General features: G+C 42.7%; 1 protein-coding gene across 1 annotated transcript in view; it reads right to left on the bottom strand.

Moving 5' to 3' along the window:
- Positions 1-6719: 6719 nt before the first annotated feature.
- The window catches only part of LOC108801091 (perforin-1-like), a 22800-nt gene continuing 8006 nt past the window's right edge, over positions 6720-21513 (bottom strand). Inside the window, exons 2-4 of the mRNA XM_018573039.1 lie at positions 10389-10938; positions 9109-9484; positions 6720-7433 (exon numbers count right to left, since the gene is read on the bottom strand). Coding sequence (XP_018428541.1) covers positions 6720-7433; positions 9109-9484; positions 10389-10938 — 1640 coding nt within the window. The remainder of the gene's footprint in view (positions 7434-9108; positions 9485-10388; positions 10939-21513) is intronic.

Raw genomic sequence — 21513 nt, 5'->3', positions numbered from 1 at the left:
ATGTCCCCTTTTTGAACATTAGACACCCCATGGTATTTAGTAAGGGGCATTGAGAGTTTTTTTAAGATCTAATTGCCACTGTCACTGGTTGATGCTACCACTGGACGACAATGGTTCTAGATAACACTGGTACTGGTAATGGTACTAGCTGGCACTGGTAATGCATGATACTGGCTGACACTGGTTCTGGCACTGGTGATAGATGACACTGGTTCTGGATGACACTGGTGCTGGGTGAAACTGGCTTTGACTGGCACAGGTATTGCATGGTACTGAATGACACTGATTCTGACTGGCACTTATACATGATGACACTGGTTCTGGGGTTGGCAGGCACTGGTAATAGATGACACTGGTTCTGGATGGCACTGATACTGGGTGACACTGGTTCTGGCACTGGCAGGCACAGGTAATAGATGACACTGGTTCCTTGATGGCACTGACACCGGATGACACTGGTTCTGGCACTGGTAATAGATGACACTGGTTCTGGATGGCACTAGCACGTGTACTGGCTGGAGATCAGGAAGTTCTCTTTCTTGTAGTGCAGCCATGGCTCTGGTGATAACTGTCCATGGTTGTCAGGGTGCTTATGTCAGCTCCAATGGCTGGTGTCATAGCCGATCACATGTGCAGCACCATGGCAACTGCAGATCTATATAGAGGCTAAGATGGCGACTTTATAGGAGGGTTTAGTTCGGCTTTAATTTAGAAGATCAAATATCATCTGTTGCTCTAACTGCTTAAATATTGTTAACTTGAATTTGACTTTCATTTATATGTTTGCTAAAAGAGAACCTGAATGTTTATTGTGTCTAATCAATATCCTGGACAATCTACCTTTCATCCAGACTTCCTCATGAAAAATAGGAGTGCCCGTTCTAATGTGTGGGTATGCCAAGGCACTGCTGTTCCCTAATCCTTCCAGCTGAGCAGTATGAGATCTCAGGCACTGCTGCCTCTGACTGCTGGTCTCAGGAGATGTAGAGTGAGATTTGGTGATGTCCCTACTGTGCCTGCTAAATTAGGACCCCACCTGGAGCTCCTCCCACCGGACCAGCGCTGACTCGCCACTGCTCTGCTGCACCGAAGGTAAGTGAAAAAAAACAAAACATAGCGCAAACATCGGGGCATTTTGGCAAGTACAAGTACTTGTCAAAATGCCCTGTTTTTTCTGTTCTCACCCTGCAGCGGCCGCTTGCCTTGCCTTGCGGTAGCGCCGGGCCTTGGCCACCCTGTTCCTGCTTCATCCAGTCTGTGGATCTGTGCTTCAAATACAACCATCATTACCCCACCAGGGGGCACAGCTCTGACATGAGGAAACAAAAACTTGCCTCTTCCAAGATGGCTGCCTCAATAGAGAGACACAGTGCAAAACAAGGTATAGTAAGTCAGCGATGTGGAAAAGATCAGCTGCAAGGAGACCATGAACCACACTGGTGACTAGTCCACTGCCCATTTTGGGGGATGATAACCAGGTGAAAATACATTTTAAAAAAGCCTGAAATAAAGAAAACGAATGCAGTCACCATATCTAAGGGCTGGTAACCTGCAATATATGAAATGATTGTTCTTGGGTTTAGACATAGGTTTTACTCTCATGTTCCTACAAATGCTCTTTTGACACTACACTACGTGTCGCACTTGTTGTTTGTTTGTTTGTCAGGAAAACCACATGATGATCAACACCGAAACCGTGTTTCCAAAAATGACAGAACAGAGATAAGATCCGTGACAGAGCAGAGAAGACGAGAATGCGATGCCACCACACTGTGACTTTTCTTTTCACAAAAGTTTTATTGTTTTCAGTTAAACCTCAAAACAAAAATGAAGCATATCTAGTTGTGCTGACGCAGCAGCGAGGAAACTTTCTGAAAACTAAATAAACTTCCTATATAACATAATATATATATACACTATATGGCCAAAAGTATTGGGCCCCGCCCCCTCCAAATTGGATTCAGGTGTTCCAATCCCCTCCATGGCCACAGGTGTATAGGATGAGGCACCTCGGCATGCAGACGCTTCTACAGACATTGGTGAGAGAACGGGTCGCTCTCAGGAGCTCGGTGACTACAAGCGTGGTACCGTGATAGGTTGTCACCTGTGCAATAAGTCCATCCGTGACATTTCCTGGCTACTAAATATTCCGCCGTGGTCACCTGGTACTGGGATTATAACAAAGTGGAAGCAACTGGGAACAACAGCAACTCAGCCAGGAAGTGGTAGGCCACGTCACATGACAGAGCGGGGTCAGCGCATGCTGAAGCGCACAGTGCGCAGAAGTCGCCAACTGTCTGCAGAGTCAACAGCTACAGACCTCCAAACTCCATGCGGCCTTCAGATTGACACAACAACAGTGCGTAGAGGGCTTCATGGAATGGGGGCCGAGCAGCTGCATCCAAGCCTTACATCACCGAGGGCAATGCAAAGCGTGGGATGCCGTGGTGTAAAGCACGCCGCCACTGGACTCTAGAGAAGTGGAGGCGTGGTCTCTGGAGCGACCAATCACGCTTCTCTGTCTGGCAATCCGATGGACGTATCTGGGTTTGGCGGGTGCCAGGAGAACGGTACTTGGCTGACTGCACTGTGCCAAGTGTAAAGTTTGGGGGAGGGGGGATTATGGGGGGATTTGTTTTTTGTATGGTCCATTGCTGTGCATTGTCAGCCCATTTCAAATGAATGTAACGTAAGACATGTTGATGTGTGACATGCTGCATGCTAACTCAGATATGATATAGGACTGTAATATGTGTGGAGGGGAACAAAGTGTTTTCGCAGGAATTGTAGTTGCAAAATTTTCACCTAAACTTCTGAATTTTGATAGAAATCTTATTGAACGTTTGTAACTCCAGCACAGGATTTCGAGGAATAATCATTAAAGCGAGCGGTAGATTTGCAGTAATTTATTACCGGTTCCACTTTTCATGGAAATTTTCAGAATACGAGGAACATAGAATTAGGTTAAACACCCCGGGCTGTGGACGAGCCGCGTGGGTGCAGATTTCTGGGGTCACTTACCCAAATACATGTGAAATGTAGCAGAGCTCAAGAGATGAATATATTGACCACAAAGGTTTCTTACAGTCATGTCGAGACTCAGAACAAGACACTTTTTTTTTAGTCCAAGTCCCACCCCCCTCACCAACATGCTAATGTTTATTTTGAAATAAAACCTTTCCATTTTCATTACACACCTTATTATAGACCTAATGAGGCCATCTATGCAATGCAGGCAGATCATGATTTGGTGGGAGGGGCTAGCAGTATGCTGTACATGGCTTCCTGACAACATCCTGGCACCCTGCTTCAGCACTCCTCTCAAGAGCCTTCAGCCCTGATGCAAGGAGCTGGCTGATATGATTGGCCCTGGATCTACATCACCGTATCATGTGATTGGTCCTGGATCTACATCAATAGATGATGTTATTGGGGCTGGATCAACATCACTGGATGATGTGATTGGCCCTGGATCTACATCACTGGATGATGTGATTGGCCCTGGATCTACATCACTGGATGATGTGATTGGCCCTGGATCTGCATTACTGGATGATGTGATTGGTCCTGGATCTATATCACTGGATGATGTGATTGGTCCTGGATCTATATCACTGGACGACTTGATTGGTCCTGGATCTACATCACTGGATGATGTGATTGGTCCTGGATCTATATCACTGGATGACGTGATTGGTCCTGGATCTACATCACGGGATGATGTGATTGGTCCTGGATCTATATCACTGGACGACGTGATTGGTCCTGGATCTATATCACTGGATGACGTGATTGGTCCTGGATCTACATCACTGGATGACATGATTGGTCCTGGACCTACCTGATATGCCATAGCGGCCCCCTGGGTCTCTATGGCGATTGTTACGCCACCGTGAAGGTTTGAGCAGCCATGGTGAGTATAAGTGGGCCGTCGGCCGTTCTTTTTAGGAGATTATCTTGAGAGAGTCTCTGAGCAGCGGATGCTTAAGATATCTATATGTCCTCAATGTTCACAAATGACCTGGAGCTTTGCCATCCCCATTAGGTTTACAGTACAAATATTGACACCACAATACAGATATCCAATGACCACCACTAGGAAATGACTTCAAATGTGTTTATTAAAGCAAAAAAAGATCAAAATGAAGGGTCCATTACATGATAACATAACAAAACCAATATTTAGCAGATATTTCCCCGGCAGTACTTATTTTTTGCCACTAGATGTCCCCAGTTTGATAGACAGCTTCATTCATCCCAATTCCTCTGAGCCCAGGTCATCCTGCATCCACCATCAGGTCTGTGACTGCTATCATCCTTACCTCCTGTCCTGCTGGTGTTTATGCAGACAGGAAGTGAAAGGAAATCTAAAATAGCCGTACAGACAGGAATAAAAAGGCTTTTCTTTGGTAGAGTAGAGAAAGGCCAAAACCACCGGACAGATTTGTATTTCTACAAACACACTTACCAGCCGGCCTGCAAAAAAAACGCTTACACTGTCTCACAACCTGTGTTATAATCAAAAGGTTGAACAACTTTTGCAAAATATGTGGAAGCCGCACTGCCTCGCCAAGGCCCCTCTGTGTAGTGTGGGCCCAACTCTAATCCATGAGCGCCACCATATTCAGGTCAGATTTACTCTCTCTGCTGCCCCAAGGCCAGTTTCCTCAATGCTCCCCCAGACCTGCAGCCTGCATTCAAAACAAGCGACGGCTTCCCAGCTGTACATTTAGCTCTGCTTGCCCAAGCTGTAGAAAACAACTACCCGCCCAGTGCCCGGAACTGCATGCCCCGGGCATCGGGAGATAGGAATTCCACACCCCTGCTTTCCCAGAGGCCGGGCCTTGGTTGGCCTTGTGGGAAATCCAGCCTTGACCATATTGGAGCATCTATAGCAATGGACAAACTGCGTGCATGTATGCCTGGGGATAGCCCATCCTTCCGTGTGGTTGCCATATTTCTTTTGCAAGATTTGCATCTCTGTCTGTGTTGCTGAAGAAGAGCCCCGAATAGCAATATTGGCTCAGCTGGGGTTTTAATCCTCCCCCACTACATCATAAAAAAGGTATTGAGTTTTTTTGGCTTGACATACACTTTACAAACCCCATTTGGTGAATTCTCAATAAACCATATTAAAATAATTGGAGGTCCAATAGTTATTACAGAGATGTACGAAATGACAACACACAATTCTCCCAAATATCTGCTTCATATTATGATGGTCTACAGCACTACTGATACATTACTGATCCTAAATCCCCAAACACATAAATGTGATATATTCAATTAATCAGTCCTTAGGTGTGATTGCTTTCAGGTTATTTCCCCTTTTTTTAACCTCTTAATTCTACTGGTAACGCACATCCCATCCTTTGTGCCTACACCCACTGTATCCATGAAGGGAGCTATGATGGTCATCCAAGCTGGACCCTACAGATGTCTTCCTTCTTTATTCTTCATTGCAATCTACAGCACTACTGATCTTAAATCCAAAAACCAAAAATGTCAGACTTTACCCCGTTATTTTAACCTCCTAATCCTACCAGTAATGCACATTCTTCCACTTCCCAATCCTACTAGTAACACAGGTCCTGTCCCTTTGGAGTCTACACCCACTGTATCCATGGAGGGAACTCTGGTGATCCTCCAGGCTGGACTCTAAACATGTCTTCCTTCCTTCCTCTTTATGGCAGTCTACAATTCTATTGATGGATTACTGATTTTGAATCCAAAACCCAAAATTGTAATATATTCAATTTTACCAGCTCTTAGATGTGATGGCTTTATTCGTGGATTTCAGATTTTTCCCCCTTTATTCCATTTCCCAATTCTACTAGTACACCCACTGTATCCATGGAGGGAGCTCTGGCGGTCCTCTAGGCTGGACTCTAAACATATCTTCCTTCATTTCTCTTTATGGCAGTCTACAACAGTATTGATGCATTATTGATTTTTAATTCAAAAGCCAAAAATGTGATATATTCCATCTTACCAGCTGTTATGTGGTGTCTTCATTCATGGATTTCATATTTTTCCCTTTATTAGATGCCCTAATGCTACCAGGAACACACATCCTGAGACCTTGTGTCTACAGCCACTGTATCCATGAAGGGAACTATGGTCGTCACCCAGGTATGGTCGTCACCCAACATGTCTGCCTTTGTCCATCTCCATTACACGGTGGATTGATGGGATTAGTATGCGATTAGGTATTTTCTATATTGATTAATAATGTTATTCCATCTTCCCTGCCTTTATGTCTTGGCTTCATTCATGGATTTCATATTTTTCCCTTTATTAGACTCCCTAATCCTACCAGAAACACACATCCTGAGCCCTTGTGTCTACAGCCACTGTATCCATGAATGGAGCTATGGTGGTCACCCAGGTACAACATGTCTGCCTTTGTTCATCTTCATTACATGGGGGATTGATGGGATTAGTATGGGATTAGGGTATTTTCTGTATTAATTACAAAATTTCTAAGCCCTGATGAAAGAAAACTAATGCAGCCACCACATCTTAGGACTGGTAAGCCACCATATGTATCACATTTTTGTTTTTAGGTTTAGATAGGCTTTAAGCAAGCAAAAATGTTTAATGCCTTATAGCATAGCAAGTAAAAGCAACCCTTGAAATAGGAAGCAGTCTTCATTTTTTGGTTATAGAAAACAGTATTGTGGGTGATGAAGAATCTGCTTCACTTTTGAATAACAGGATCATTTTGGTGGGACGGGATTGTAGCCCTCACAGTATTGGCCATGGAGGTAGGAGGAACAAGTGACACTTATGGAATAGCTAAGGCTTCCATGATTCAGGTAACAGGTTTCGAACCATTCTCCCGAAGTCAGAGTTTTCTCGCACCTTCCAAGAAGATCGTCACCAGATGTACGGTCTTCATCCCACACTTCAATTTTAAATGTCTTCTTGTCACCCAGTTCCACAAAGTCCATGTTAAAAGTTTCATTCCAAAAGGGATCGTTATTATTCCAGATGGTTCTGGTTGCTCTATCAGCAGAATCAAATTGGAATTTCACGTAGGCGTCTGTCTTTGTGAAGAAGTCATCCCGCAGTCCTGTAGCTGAATTTATGGTTACATGGAGTTTGGCGATTCCTCTCTGTGTTGGGCAGCAGTTTGAACTTGTGTACTCAGTGACCGGACACATGCAGGAACAGTCCCTTCCATGAATGGCATACGAGGGGGCAGAGCAAGAACAGTTCTCTATGATAGCCATTTCCTTGATGTAATCCCCTACTGCAAGTCTCAGGTTCTCTTTCTGAGGACCCTCAAATCTCACCAGGTTGTGGATGGGATCCAGGGAGTAGGACACAAGGCCTGGATGAGTTTTCAAGCTTTCCATCCAGTTTTCAAACGCTTCTGTTTTCCCATTCACAACTGAAAGTAGATCAAACGTCGCTTTTCCTCCTTTTACCTGTGAATCAAAAGAATTTTTTTAATATCTTCTATATTATTCTCAACATGTCTATCAGCAGACCAACAAATACACAAACAAAAGGCCCTTACTATCGGGATGGTGGGGTAGAATAAATGGCTTTTTTTAGGCCTCATATAAAGAACCCATGTTGAAGATTGAAATCAGTTGGCGAGCACAGAACATACAGCACTGTGCCATCGACACTGAGAACAGGGAGCCAGTGCCTGTGCACTGTTCCCCCATGAGTACCGGGGTGGTGACAAGCTTGTTTCCATTAAAAAGTATGCGAGTGTTCTCCTCTTATGATGGTATACACATAACAACCCCACGAGCAGTAATTGGTCTCCTGTGTTCCGTCTGACATCTCCTCTCCCACCCCGCTCCCTCCTCCTTTTTCTTCTTATTTTTCTCTTCCACTCCTGATACTTTCTCTCTTTCTGCCCCCCCCCCTTTCACCCCTCTTATCTCTCTGTTGTATGTCATCATAGCGAATCTCAGGATGCATGGCAGCTCACCTTGACGGCGTGGCTCCCTCTGAGCACACATACGGGAAGCCTCTGCCACCAACTTGATGCTGGACCCTAACCCCTCATAGGCTACCTATTCTACTCACAACCTCATCAGCTCATCTCCCGGATGTGCCCAAAGGAACCCACTTTTAGCTCACCTGATGTACCTTCTTAGAGCTTCTTTATATGCACCTCTCACCCTGTCAGAATGTCCTGAGCAACTCTGTACTACTGTGTTTTACGTAGTTTAAGCATATCCGTATAATATATGGTTTTGTACTGCTGTCATTTCTATTCTCCTCAATAAAAATTCAGATGAGAAAAAAAAAAATGTATGCGAGTGGAAAATTGCAATGCAGTAATACCTCGGTTCACGAACGCTTCTGTTCACGAACAATTCAGTTTGCGAACAGGAAGTTCGGCAAAATTTTGCTTCCGTGGGGTGATGAACACAACCGTAGTGATCTTCCCTGCTCTGACACATGGTCGTGGCTTCCTCTAGTCGAGATCGCGGTCTGATCACAGTTTGATTCGGTTCGCGACCAATTCGGTTCGTGACCAGAATCGTGGAACGAATTAAGTTTGTGAACCGAGGTACCACTGTATTTTGAATAAAGGTGTTTAATTACTACACCCGGGGAAGTTGCTACATTTTCTTGCACATCTGTTACAAACTGACAGCATTCCTCTGCTACAGGGAAACGTCATGTGATTGGAGACCTGGTGGGGCCCAGAAGCTTACAACACGTGAGTGGAGAAACTATACACGGAGGGAGAAATTGAAGAAATCAAGCCAGAAGGAAGGGGTTGTTGTTAATATTTGGGCAACGTGAGTAAACAAAGGGATCACAGAGGGACTTTGGGGATATCACCAGATAAGTACTATTTGTTGTGTTTTATGGAGCCAGCTTTGTGCTCACAGTCATTCTGGAGCAAAAAACGACCTTCCCCAAACTGATGCCACATGGTTGAAAGTGCACAGTTGTATAAAATATATTTGTATGCTGTAGCAAAAACAATATTATTCCCTGAAAACACCAGAATTCCAACATTTGGAGGGCTCTCCACATACTTTCGACTATATAGTGTATAAGTACTTATAGCTTCATGGTTTTTGGTGTTGATGCATGGATGGCCCAATTGAGAAGAATTTTACAACTCACCTCCCAGGTCCGCTCCTTGAATGTTTGGTGAAAGGTGTTCTCATAGTTGGCTATCTTTGATTTTTCTTTGCAGTGCTCAACTTTAGATTTCAAAGCAGCTGACTGCTCCGGAGTGGACGCTGCGATCTCAGCTTCAACATTGAGGCAATCCTTGACTTCATCTAACGTCAGACCATCCATGGTCACTTCACATGCTCTGACGGCTGTGATCTCTTGAGTGCGACCTCCAATGTTGGCAAGGGTAATGTAATGAGTTCCAAATTTACGTATTAGACGTCTGTACTCAGCCTTGGTGCTCATATCATAGGTCTCTGGAAGCTTTTGCAGTTCTTGGGCAAAGTGAGCAGTTAATGGGGCATCAGAAGCCAAATGGAAACTAAAAGGGCAAGACATAACCGATATTACTAGAAGTTAGAACATTCATCTCACATACAATGCTCCTTGGCAGAACCTCACTTTCAACTTTAAGGAGTACATTTTATATGGATTGACTTATAAAACATTGCCAGATATACGTAGTACAAGGTACCAAGACAAAATACAAGCTAAGTAATGTAAATAGCTAATGGAAACTAGGTATTTAGTGATTTAAAGGAGAACTATGGGGTCAGTGTTTTTCCCCATAGTTCTCCTAAGGGTCACGGGAGGACATAAACTAGCGTCCTCCCGTGACCCAAAGCTCAGTATATCGCCAGCTACAGCTTACGGTATACTGAGATCGCTGCAGCCGGGACGGATCCAGACATTAATGTCGAGATCCACCCAGCTGCGTGAGTGACAGCCGCCAGTCCACCCAGCTGCGTGAGTGACAGCCGCCAGTCAGCGCTGGAGGATCGGACAGGGGAGTGGGGAATCCCTGCAGGGAGCCGTGATTGACAGTCACGGCTCTCTGCAGGTAGATGAGCGAGCGACGGTATGCGTTCGCTCACTTCCCCATCTATTGAGCCGATGTGTGACAGTTTCATTGTCACACGTCGGCTCGAACTATGAGGTTGAGTGAACCTCATAGTTCTCCTTTAAATCTCAAAAAAGTTCTTATCCTTCCGTACTCCATTGAAAACTAAAATGTTTTTGGTTTGGCATACACTTTAAGGATATTATTTACAGAGTACAGAAGTAATAGCTCACAGATCTTTGGTTTCAGGATCACATTCTAATTCTAAGACAATGACACAAATGTAAGGTGAAAAGGCTCAATTTCACCACCACCCAACCAAAGAAATGCAGCTTTTACTTTGTGACATCCCCTATGAGTGTGCCCCCCTCATGGTAAGTCATACCTGTAGTATGTACACTGTAATTTATGGCTGAGATAGTTGTACTTGTCCTGGAGGCTTTTACTGTCAACAAACTTTGCCAAATTTGAATGAGAACCACCGACAGCTATCTTCGCATTCACCACCGTCACGCCAACATCCAGGCCAACTTTCCAGTCGTTCTGTACAAAAGACGTTGCTTCCTTTGCCAGCGACACTTTAGACTCTGATACCGTGCTGACAATATGCCTGGAACAGGAAGTCTGGGGTTTCCAGTCCAGCAGGGCCTTGGGCAGTTTCTGCAGGGTGTTGTTGACATGCGGGTTGCTACAGAGGGTACACGTTTTGCCAACTTTCTGCAGGTTGAGAAGAAACGAGCCAGTGGTCTTCATGGTGACAATATCCAATCCTTCTCCCAGCAGAGTGTGACCGGGCACAAACCTGGCCTTTTTGCATTCAGCTGCCGTGCCCAGTTTACACCCATAGGTAAGAGTTGGAGGAGTTGTAGAAATGATCTGGTGGAAGATGAACAGCCCCAGAAAAAGGAGCATGTTTAAGATCATTGTGATTGCCCCTAAAAAGAAAAAAAAAACTGAAAATAAATCAATTCATCACTACAAGAGTCATATGGAAAGTCCGTCCCATGACATCATAAATAATAAGCTATAGAACTGATTGCAAGCGATTGGTCAAAGCTGGCAGCTGAAACAAAGTAAAATAAATTGAGGTTGTCACCCAGATCTTGGCAGGAGGACAGAGAGGATTCAAGACGGGCCCCATTGGCTACCAAATAGGAAGTACAAGAGGTCACGTTTCCTTTTTGTACTCTTTGGCCGTGGATTTTTACCCATGTGAAGTAACAAGACATACCTGTATGTCCCATAAATGCTTTATTACACACAGTCATAATTTTCTAAGCCAGGTTAAAACCATGTTAGAAAAAAAGCCCGTCATTTGATTGTGTGGCAGAGGTGCCCGTGGTTTGGTGACGTGGTGAGGGTGATGATTCTAAATGCCATTGGTAATGGGTAAGAAATATCCGACTGATGCCAGCGATCTCTATGAAACAAATCTTTATTTCACCGAAGACGCGTGTCGTGACTATCAGTCACTTCATCAGTTAGTAGATGTGGCAGAGATTCTACCATAAGCCGATTATTAATCATTAAAATATATATAAAAATAGACGGCTAAAAGTTGGATGCAAAAAATTAGCAAAATTAATTTAAAGTGACACTAAACTCCAGAGTTGAATCTTAAAAATCCAAGCTCGCTCCCGGGATGGACTACAATCTCCATACAAATGAGTAAACTAAACATGAGATTGTAGTCCATCCCGGGAGGGGAGCTTGGAGCGGTGACTACTTTACAACACACACAGTGACCATGGGGAACAGACGTAGCCCCCCTCCAGAAGGAAGGACAGTTTCAGCACCAATTCAGAGATGATTGGAGGATCTACAGCCGAGTGATACACAAATAACCAGGACCGAATCCTGGGGCACCACACTCACAACATTTGCCTAGTTAGAAAATGACCCATTTATCACTACCCTCAGGATCCGTTCTTGCAGCCAATTTTTCACCCAAGTACATACAATTTCTTCCAAACCAATAGACCTTAGTTTTTGAATTAAATGTTTTTGGGGTACTGTAATGAATACTTTAGCAAAGTGCAAATACACCACATCTACTGGTATTCCTCTGACTAGTCGCCGGGAGTCTGTTTAAACAGCCCCGATGCTGGCGACGTACACTGTACGTCGTCAGTCACGAAGGGGTTAATACTTCCTTGTGGAATGTTAGTAGATTGGTCTGACAAGAACGATCCTTCATGAATTCAGAGATGATTGGAGGATCTACAGCCGAGTGATACACAAATAAGATACATTGCTGTTCATAGTTCAGGGACTTGGATGGATTTTTAAGGTTGAACTCCGGAGTTTAGTGTCACTTTAGGACGGGGGGATGGATCAAAACAAAATACATTTGTAAAAAAATAACCCATGTTTAAACATAATGTTGAAAAAAATAGCGATCAACATACAAAATCAATAAGGAGACTATTCAATAGATGTATATATAAAATTTAAATGGAAGATAACAAATCAAAAATACAGTCATTAATTAAAACAGCTAAAGCCCATCCTAAAATTAGAGCTCAAGATATAAAGACGGGCAACTTAATGCATGATACATATCATAATGTATAACGTAATGCACATATATAAATATATAAATAAACAGCAAATAGATATATTGAGGAAATGATGGATAGTCATGAAACACATCTTCAGTGTAATAAAATTTGTTTCATAAAGATCACTGTCATTAGTCTAACTCTTCTTTACTATTACCAACGGCATCTAGAAACCTCCCCCCCCACCAAATCATGGTCGCCTCTGCCAGGCAATTAAATGATGGGATTTTTGTAAAAAAAATATTTTTATTTTTATTTTTTTTTAACTTAACAGGTTTATCTAAAAATGTATTTGTATTTAATCTCTGGATTAACCTAATTAGCCCAAATTAACTCCTTCTTCACCTTCTCCCTTTAACTATTATTTGCCTGATGACTTTTTTTGTTTAGTTAAATTTTTTTTAACCATTCGTATTTAAACCTATATGTAAATTTTTATTTGTTTTGTTCGGTAATTTTTTTTTTTTTTAAAGTTCAAACCAACAACAAAAAATGATTTATTTATAAATAAACTTTGGAAAGCTTTGTACTAGAATTATACAAATTCTATATTATAGAATAATTCATGATAATACAGAATTTGTACTTTAGATCTACAGCAGTGGTTCTCAACCTGTGGGTCGCGACCCAAAAGTGGGTCGCAACCCACAGTTGAGGGGGTCCCCACGTGCCTTGTGCTGCTCTAGGTAAGAGGCTCCTCAGCCTTCTCCTAGCACAGCCGTGTCAGTTCTCCTAGATGGCACTGCAGCAGCAGCGGCCGGAGAGGATCAGAGAAAGGGGAGCAGGCAGTAGTGAGGGGAGGTGTGTGCTTAATAACCACAGAGCCCGCACTGGGCACCACAGAGACCGCACTGGACGCCACCAGAGAGTCCCACTGGCCACCTGAGAGCCCGCAGAGCCTCCTGAGAGCCCACACAGATACTAGTATTGGGGCATCCCTAAATTTTATGGTTGGGGGTCACCACAACTTGGCAAATGATACCAAGGGGTCCCGGCCCTAGAAAGGTTGAGAACCACTGATCTACAGTAACAATATTATTATTAAAAAAAACTAACGCAGAATTTTTATTTTTTTTAGTTCTGTCATGCTTTTTGTTTATTTGCATAACATAAAATCATTTCTGCCACACCTACTAACGCATGAAGTGACGGATACAGGGGGATGAGTTAAAACAAAATACAACTGTAAAAAATAACTCATGTTTAATTTTGCTCCTTTTTTGCATCCAATGTTTAGCCGTCAATTTTTATATATATTTTAATGATTAATAATCGGCTTATTGTAGAAGCTCTGCCACATCTACTAACTGATGAAGTGACGGATAGTCACGGCGCGCGTCTTCGGCGGAAATAAGGGAATAAAGACTTGTTTCATAGAGATCACAGGCATCAGTCAGATTTTTCTTAACCATTACCAATGGCATTTAGAATCATTCTTGAAAAAACAATATTAGCAAAAGAAAGCTTTGTTATCCTGAGCCCCCCCCCCCCCCCCCCAAAGAAATATTTATAAAATTGTTATTTTGTTATTTTAAGTAATGACAAAGTTATTGATGAATAAACAGACCCATAGCAGTAATGTAAACATTTCTCTGGTCCATAGGGGGTATAGAGGGGTGAAAACTGAACAGGTCAAGTGTATGCTCAGCCTATTTTCTCTCTTTTTTAAAGGGTTTGGCTAGAATAGGGAAGGAATAAAATATCTTTCAATTTTTTTTCTGTTTTGTCCCCTTGGGGAGATTTCCCTTCACTTCCTGACCCAGAAACACAACACAAATTGAGAGAATTATCATCAGAGTGAAGGTAATAATAATCCTTTTTGGTGACGGTAACATTTTGGATTTCCCATCAAGCTCACAGTGGTCACCATGACAAATGGCGATGTGAATCTCCCCAGTGTGGACACAGGCAGTGACTAAACTCTCACCATTCCATCCAAAACTGGGAACGATACATTGCGGGTATACGGTGTATAGACTTTCCTCAATATCTGTACATTGTGATCATTTTTAGAACCATTGCAGGTTTGATCCCATACAGGTAATATAAGCGGATTCCCAAAAATAATGCTTACCTCGTATCGCCTTTGGTTGTTACTCTTCCCCGGGCAGAAGTTCAATGTGTGTAATAATGAATGACACCTAATATCACCGATTACATATATACATATATATACACACACAGAGGATAAGATCTCTGAGGTTTCCTTGTTCACACCTCATACTACGGTAGTTGTGGAGAAATTACTGATACTCATCGTGAGGTTTTATTCCAACGCCGATAAAGATTTCTATTTATAGAACTATAATATAATGCCGAGAAAAAAAAATTCTGTTTAACACCAAAAAAATGACTTACTCACCACCGAAAGTTATTAAGAATTTTGTTATTAGAGATCATTATAAAAATTAAAGTGGACCTGTCATTATTATTACAAGTGTGCAGGGATACATTTTGATACATTGTGCAGCAACAGTATCATTTTCAGAAAAGCTCAACCTTTTATTATAAAAAAATATGTCCTTGAGCTCCTGTCTTGGTGACTTGGCCTAGATCAGGGGTGCCCATGAGGTAGATCGTGATCTACCAGAAGCTCTCAAAGCTGATGCTGGTAGATCACGAAGGGGGGAATGGCGGCCCCTTTTTGTCCAGTTTGGTATATTTATTTAGCTGTGCACACATGATTACCTATAAGCCCGAGTCTGCTGAGCCGAGCTCCCCGCCACCTTTCTGGTGGTTTCTGGTGGTTGAAGTGCCATGTATTACATCAAAGAACATTAGTTTACACAGCCTGTTGCACTGCACTGTTTGCAAAATACAGCAAGGTGAGCCAGGAGAGAGAGCAGGGACAGACATGGGAGAGAGCGAGGATTTTATTTCGTTGGTAGATCTCATGTAGCTCGTCATTTGAAAAGTAGATCCTAACACAAAAAAATGTGGGCAGCCCTGGCCTAGATGATGTCATCAGTCTGCTGCAGAGAGGAGGAAGCATTTCCTTCGTCTCCCCTCCCCCCAGTGAATTTGCAACTTTGTGTCCAGTCATAAGGTAAAAGGTTGCAGCAGGGGCCTACCTAAAGCATTTGTGAACACAGCCAAGAACTGAACAGGCACCGGGATTTACATGACTGTGTCATCTCTGAGCCGGCATCTCAGTCTAGGAAGTAGAGGGTGACCCTGGATAATGCATGAACAAAGATTGCGCCATCCTTCAGAAGAGAAGAGCAGGTTACAGGTCAGGGCGGGGGTCCTGTGATCTCTGTGAGAGGTGATACTTTATATACCTGGAAGTGTTACAATGACACAAGAAGAGAAAGGGTTCGGCATCGTTAAAACCTCTAAATGCATTAGGGTGTAAATCAGGTTCAGGAGGGCAGATTTTTCAATATATAGCTAGAGTGACCTCAAACTTTGATATACATATATTTAATTATTATATTTGCTCATATTATTATATTATTTTATAGCCATGTAACCACACAAAACATTTGTTTCCTTCTGTTTTGGATCTATTCTGATTTTTATTTCTTAATTTTTTCAGATTTTGGATCCGAAATTAGATTTATTCCAATATTCACATTTTGGATCCATCCCAACTTTTGTTTCGGAACGAAGTCACATGATCTTGCCTGTAATGCAGCCCCCAACATCTAAAAAAACAGTCACAGAGAACAGTCCAATTTAGTTTCCTTTTAAACGAAATTCGGACGGATCTGAATTCCATTAAAGGGACATTCAGATTTGTTTGTATTCATAAATTTGGGTGTGTCTGGATGTCCGAATTTAACGCAATTCGTACAAATATTCATTCGGAACGAAACAAAATTTACACGTCTATTATTTGATATAATTGTGATGATTCATCAGCTAATACTGTACAAACTAATATCATATAGCGATGATGATGATGATGATTATTATTATATATGGGTTAGGGTTATATATGTTTTTATATACTCTGCCTTGTATGAATTGTTAGCCATACTCTATTCTTATCTGTATTTGTAATCCTTCGCATGTGTTATTAATGTTTTTGTACACCTGTCCCGATGAAGTGACCATCAAAGTACCGCAAATTGCATGGATGGTGTTGTAAGCTGTTGCTTGACATAAAAAAAAACTTACCTCTTAATGAGAACATCCCAAAGTTTCTTCCTTCAGCACGGGGACCTCACCTTACATATTTTGGGCTAAACTCTCTTATTTTATAGCAAACGTTTTTATTTTTTATTTTATCTCGGGCCGCTTGTTTTGACTGGTATAACTTTGTAAATTAGATATTCAATTGCAGGCAATGTGTGTGCACGTCCAATACATTTTCAAAATTTTGGATGGAGTGTGGAAGGGTTAGACACTGGAGCTCAGGCTTTCTTTGCTACAAGTAAAGCTCAGAGTTGGGACTGTCTGATCCCAGTCTTCAGTAGAGAAGGCTTGACCAAATGCTTAAAAGTTTAGTCTTGGGACCTGCACTGGAGACAGCAACATTTTCTCCTGGGAAGGTATTTCAGGGCTTCTGTTGCTCTTTATGTATTGATCTCAGCCAAACTGTTAACATTTGAGGAGACGTCCTCTATAAGAAAAGAAATACCACATGGAAGTGACTTCAGAATGAGAGATTTAAAGCGGACCTTCACTCTTTAAAGTCAACCCGTCCGGGGCAGAAATATGGGAACTTCCATTGCTGGCCACCTTCTGAGAATGTTAGTTATCTGGCTGTTACATATTCTCTGGCTTCTATACATCCTGAGTTATTGACCCTGAAAGGGGTGGTGACCATGGCAGAGTATGTGAGGACTCAGTGAAGACCGCACAGCATCGGAGAGGAAGTTGAAGAGGAAGAGCATCACATGACTGTCCTGAGAACATGTGGAAAAGGTAAGTAAAAGTCCAATGCTAAAGGTTCCTCCAGGAGAAAGCAGGGGGGAGAGAGAAGGAGGAGGAGACAGGGGCACAAAGTTGAGCTTTAAAACTGTGCTACAAGCTAGGCACATATTGTCCTCAGACAAGAGCCATGTGTATTCTTCCTTGTAGAGATTTGTGAATTTCTTCCAGATCTGTGCAGTAATACAGTGTGAGACTTGGAGCTTCCTGTAACAAAGACCGGTCACTGCTGCTCTCTCTCCTTGTGCAGGGTGACTGGTCTTGTCTCCGCCCCCTCCTGTAATAAAGACCACTCTGTTGCTCTCTCTTACTTGTGCAGGGTGACTGATCTTGTCTCCGCCCCCTCCTGTAATAAAGACCGGTCACTGTTGCTCTCTCTCCTTGTGCAGGGTGACTGGTCTTGTCTCCGCCCCCTCCTGTAATAAAGACTGGTCACTGTTGCTCTCTCTCCTTGTGCAGGGTGTCTGGTCTTGGCTCCACCCCTCCTGAACATTCCTGCAGGCAGCCTGTAGTGAATGGGGCTTGCTGGGTCCCTTCCACTGTTCTGCTCTCTGCCCAGGCAATGTACGGTACAGTTGTGATGTCACATCTACTTTTATACAGTAACAACTTATTTTTTTTAAGGCATTTGGTTCACACCGAGTTTTTGTGGCCGGAGTTCAGCTTTAACTGATTTATCTCCAGTAATAGATCAGATCGCACATTTTGCAGGTAAGGTTCTGAACAAAAACTGTATCAAGTTTGGTTTTTGTTTACAGGAGGAAGAAATAAGATATGGATCGCTATGTTCTATCTAACAGACCTCGCAAAGACAAAATACAGCAGCAGTTAGCCCTATAGATCATGTACTAGCTGAACTGTTTTTGTTTTCTATATTTTTTTATTAGTATGTTTATTATTATTATTATTATTATTATAATACAGGATTTATAGAGCGCCAACAGTTTGCGCAGCGCTTTACAATATAAGGAAGACATTACAATCACAATAAAATACAAGATGGTAAGGAGGGAAATTATGAAAGCAAATAGGATTTTTTAAAACTAAAAACTGTTAGAATGACGCTTTAACCTTTGCTGCCCCCTAGGGGTGCAAATGTAGAGTACGCATTTGAGATTTTTTGTGTGCATTTATTATAGGCAAGAAAACAAATGCAGCCAGCACATCTAAGGATTGGTAACATATATATATATATAATGGATTGATGATTGATGGAGAATGGGTGGATGATGGACTGATGAATGAGGATGATGGATGGATAATGGATGAATGATGGATGGATGATGGATGGAGGATGGAGTTAAAAGTTAAAAAACGCACCATTGACTTGGAAATCCTTCAATTGTTGAAACAAAAATGCAGTTTAATGGCCATATTGTTATTCAGAAAAGGATACAAGTCTCATCATCAATATAAAGTAGAGGGCTAAAATATACCAACCACTAGCACTTTGCGGACATTAACCAGTTGACATCCGCTGTGTTACACCCCCTTCCCATTGGAGACGGCAACCCGCCAATGCTGCAGTGCCGTCCGTCCGTCCGTTTTTTTACAACGGGCGGACGGCAAGTGGTTATTATATTTTAGTATGTAATGTCAAAATTTTTTAAAACATATAAACAGAGAGACGCAGAAGACAAAAGTCTGATGACGAATCGCGTCAAGGCGGAGTGTACGGTCCCGCTGCTGTGTCAGATTTGATACTACCCTTTTGTAAGTGTAATCTTTTTTGCCGAATAAATAGAATTTAGAATATACTGCGCAATGGACGTCTGTTAGGATCCAGAGCGCCTCCAGGTGGCGCTGGAGACAAGCCCTGCAGTTCCTGTGCTCACCTGCAGGTGTCTCCAGCTGCCAGCACTTAGCCATCACCTGGTGCTTCCTGGGAGGATATTTAAACCCTCCCTGCAGTCAGGATGATTGCTCAGTATCCTGCTAGCGTTACCTGTTTTTGCAGTCCTGAACCCTGTTCCCTGTTTGCAGTCGTGTTCCCTGTTTTGCAGTCCTGAACCCTGTTCCCTGTTTTGCAGTCCTGAACCCTGTTCCCTGTTTGCAGTCTTGGGCCCCGCTACCTGTTTGTAGGCCTGATTCCTGCTTGTTGCAGTCCTGTTGGTAATACAAATAAACTGTATATAAACACATACTGCCTTGTCCGGTGTGGTCATACATGTTTTGTCTGCCTGTGTGGGTACCTGTATACGGTGTGGGGACACCTGTGCCGGTGCCCCTGACAGTGTCTTTGTTTATTGCCCTTGAGCTCTAAGGGAATTTCAGTGAAGGAAGGGAGGGAGGAAAGGAGACGGAGAACGTAGTGTAGTGTGAAATCCCGGTCAATCTCGGAAGACGGCAGGGAGGAAGAGAGGAAGGGAGTTCCGAGCTGGACACATGAAAGGGATTTCTTTCTGATTAGGAATGCATCTGATAAGATATTTTTGAGCACCATTTGAATGAGAGATAAAATCTGTCACTTTCTACGGCAGAGATCTGTGTGGATGAACGTTTTTTATTGATTTTTTCACCCACAATACCGGACTGACTGGTTATATGAACACTTTTTAGCCATGAATTTCTATGCACCAATTTTTCTTTGATGTGTGTCTTGTTCATGATTGTATCTATCTGGGATTAGACACAATTAGAGGTAGACACATGCATACCACAATATACAATCACTTTCTGATGGTTACACAAATGCCCATCTCCCAGACCCGAATGGAATTCGGGATCTGAATGTCCAGATTGCATTGGGGAGCTCTTGAATGCAATTTGGGTCTGGGAGCCATATACATGTATTACCAAAGCTGAGGCTCCCACACCCGAATGGCATTCAAGAGCTCCCCAATGCAATCAGGAAATTCGTATCCCGAATGTCATTCGGGTCTGGGAGCCATATAGATATAATATTAAAGCTGAGGCTCCCAGAACCAAATGGCATTCGGGATCCGAATTTCCAGATTGCATTGGGGAGCTCTTGAATGCAATTTGTGTCTGGGAGCCATATACATATATTACCAAAGCTGAGGCTCCCAGACCCGAATGGCTTTTCGGGATCCGATTTTCCGAATTGCATTTGGGATCTCCTGAATGCCAGTTGGGTCTGGGAGCCTCAGCTTTAGTAATATATGTATATGGCTCCCAGACCCAAATGGCATTCAGGAGATCCCAAATGCAATTCGGAAAATCGGATCCCGAAAAGCCATTTGGGTCTGGGAGCCTCAGCTTTAGCATTATATGTATATACTGTATATGGCTCCCTTGTTGCCCTAACGAAAATTCGTACTCAGACCCATTCGGATGCATTAAACCGAAAAGCACATCTGATTTGCCAGAAAAGTCACATGTCCGATTCAGTTTCATTTTTGAACAACATTCAGACGGGATTTGAAATTCGGAAATGGGAATTAGGATTCTGACACATTCGGATGCATTGGGATTCGGAAATTCGGATGCGTCCGAATTTCGGAAGATTTGTCCACATTTTGATTCGGAACGAAACTAATCGCACATGTCTAGCATAGGCACAGCGCAAAACTATTGTGTTTTATAATCACAATACAATCTTGCAATTAGAGGTGCTTAGAACTTTGCTTTGATGGCTCCTTCAACCAATGTGTGGAATATGTCAGAAAATATGACAGTTTCATTAAAAATGGATCTTACAACACCTTACTGAGCATTATAAAGGCCAGGATACTATTCATTTATTGCAAGTAGGGATGAGCCGAACACCCCCGTGTTCAGTTCTAACTCGAACTTTCGAACATGGAAAAAGTTCTAATTCGAACTTAGAACTCAATGCAAGTCTATGGGGGTAGAACTCAGAAAATTAAATGTCCCCATTTTGAAGCCTTATATGCAATTAATTGGCCCTAAAAAGTGTATGGGGATCCGGGTACTGCCCTGGGGGACATGTATGGGGGTCCGGGTACTGCCCTGGGGGACATGTATGGGGATCTGGGTACTGCCCTGGGGGACATGTATCAATGAAAAAAACACTTTTAAAAAAATACAATTTTTAAAGGAGCAGTGATTTAACATCACTTAAAATGAAACATTAAAAATAAAAAAATC

This window comes from Nanorana parkeri, unplaced genomic scaffold (genome assembly GCF_000935625.1).
Source record: "Nanorana parkeri isolate BGI_ZX_2015 unplaced genomic scaffold, ASM93562v1 scaffold2214, whole genome shotgun sequence".
Lineage (NCBI taxonomy): Eukaryota > Metazoa > Chordata > Amphibia > Anura > Dicroglossidae > Nanorana > Nanorana parkeri.
This window is presented reverse-complemented; position numbering and strand designations above follow the sequence as displayed.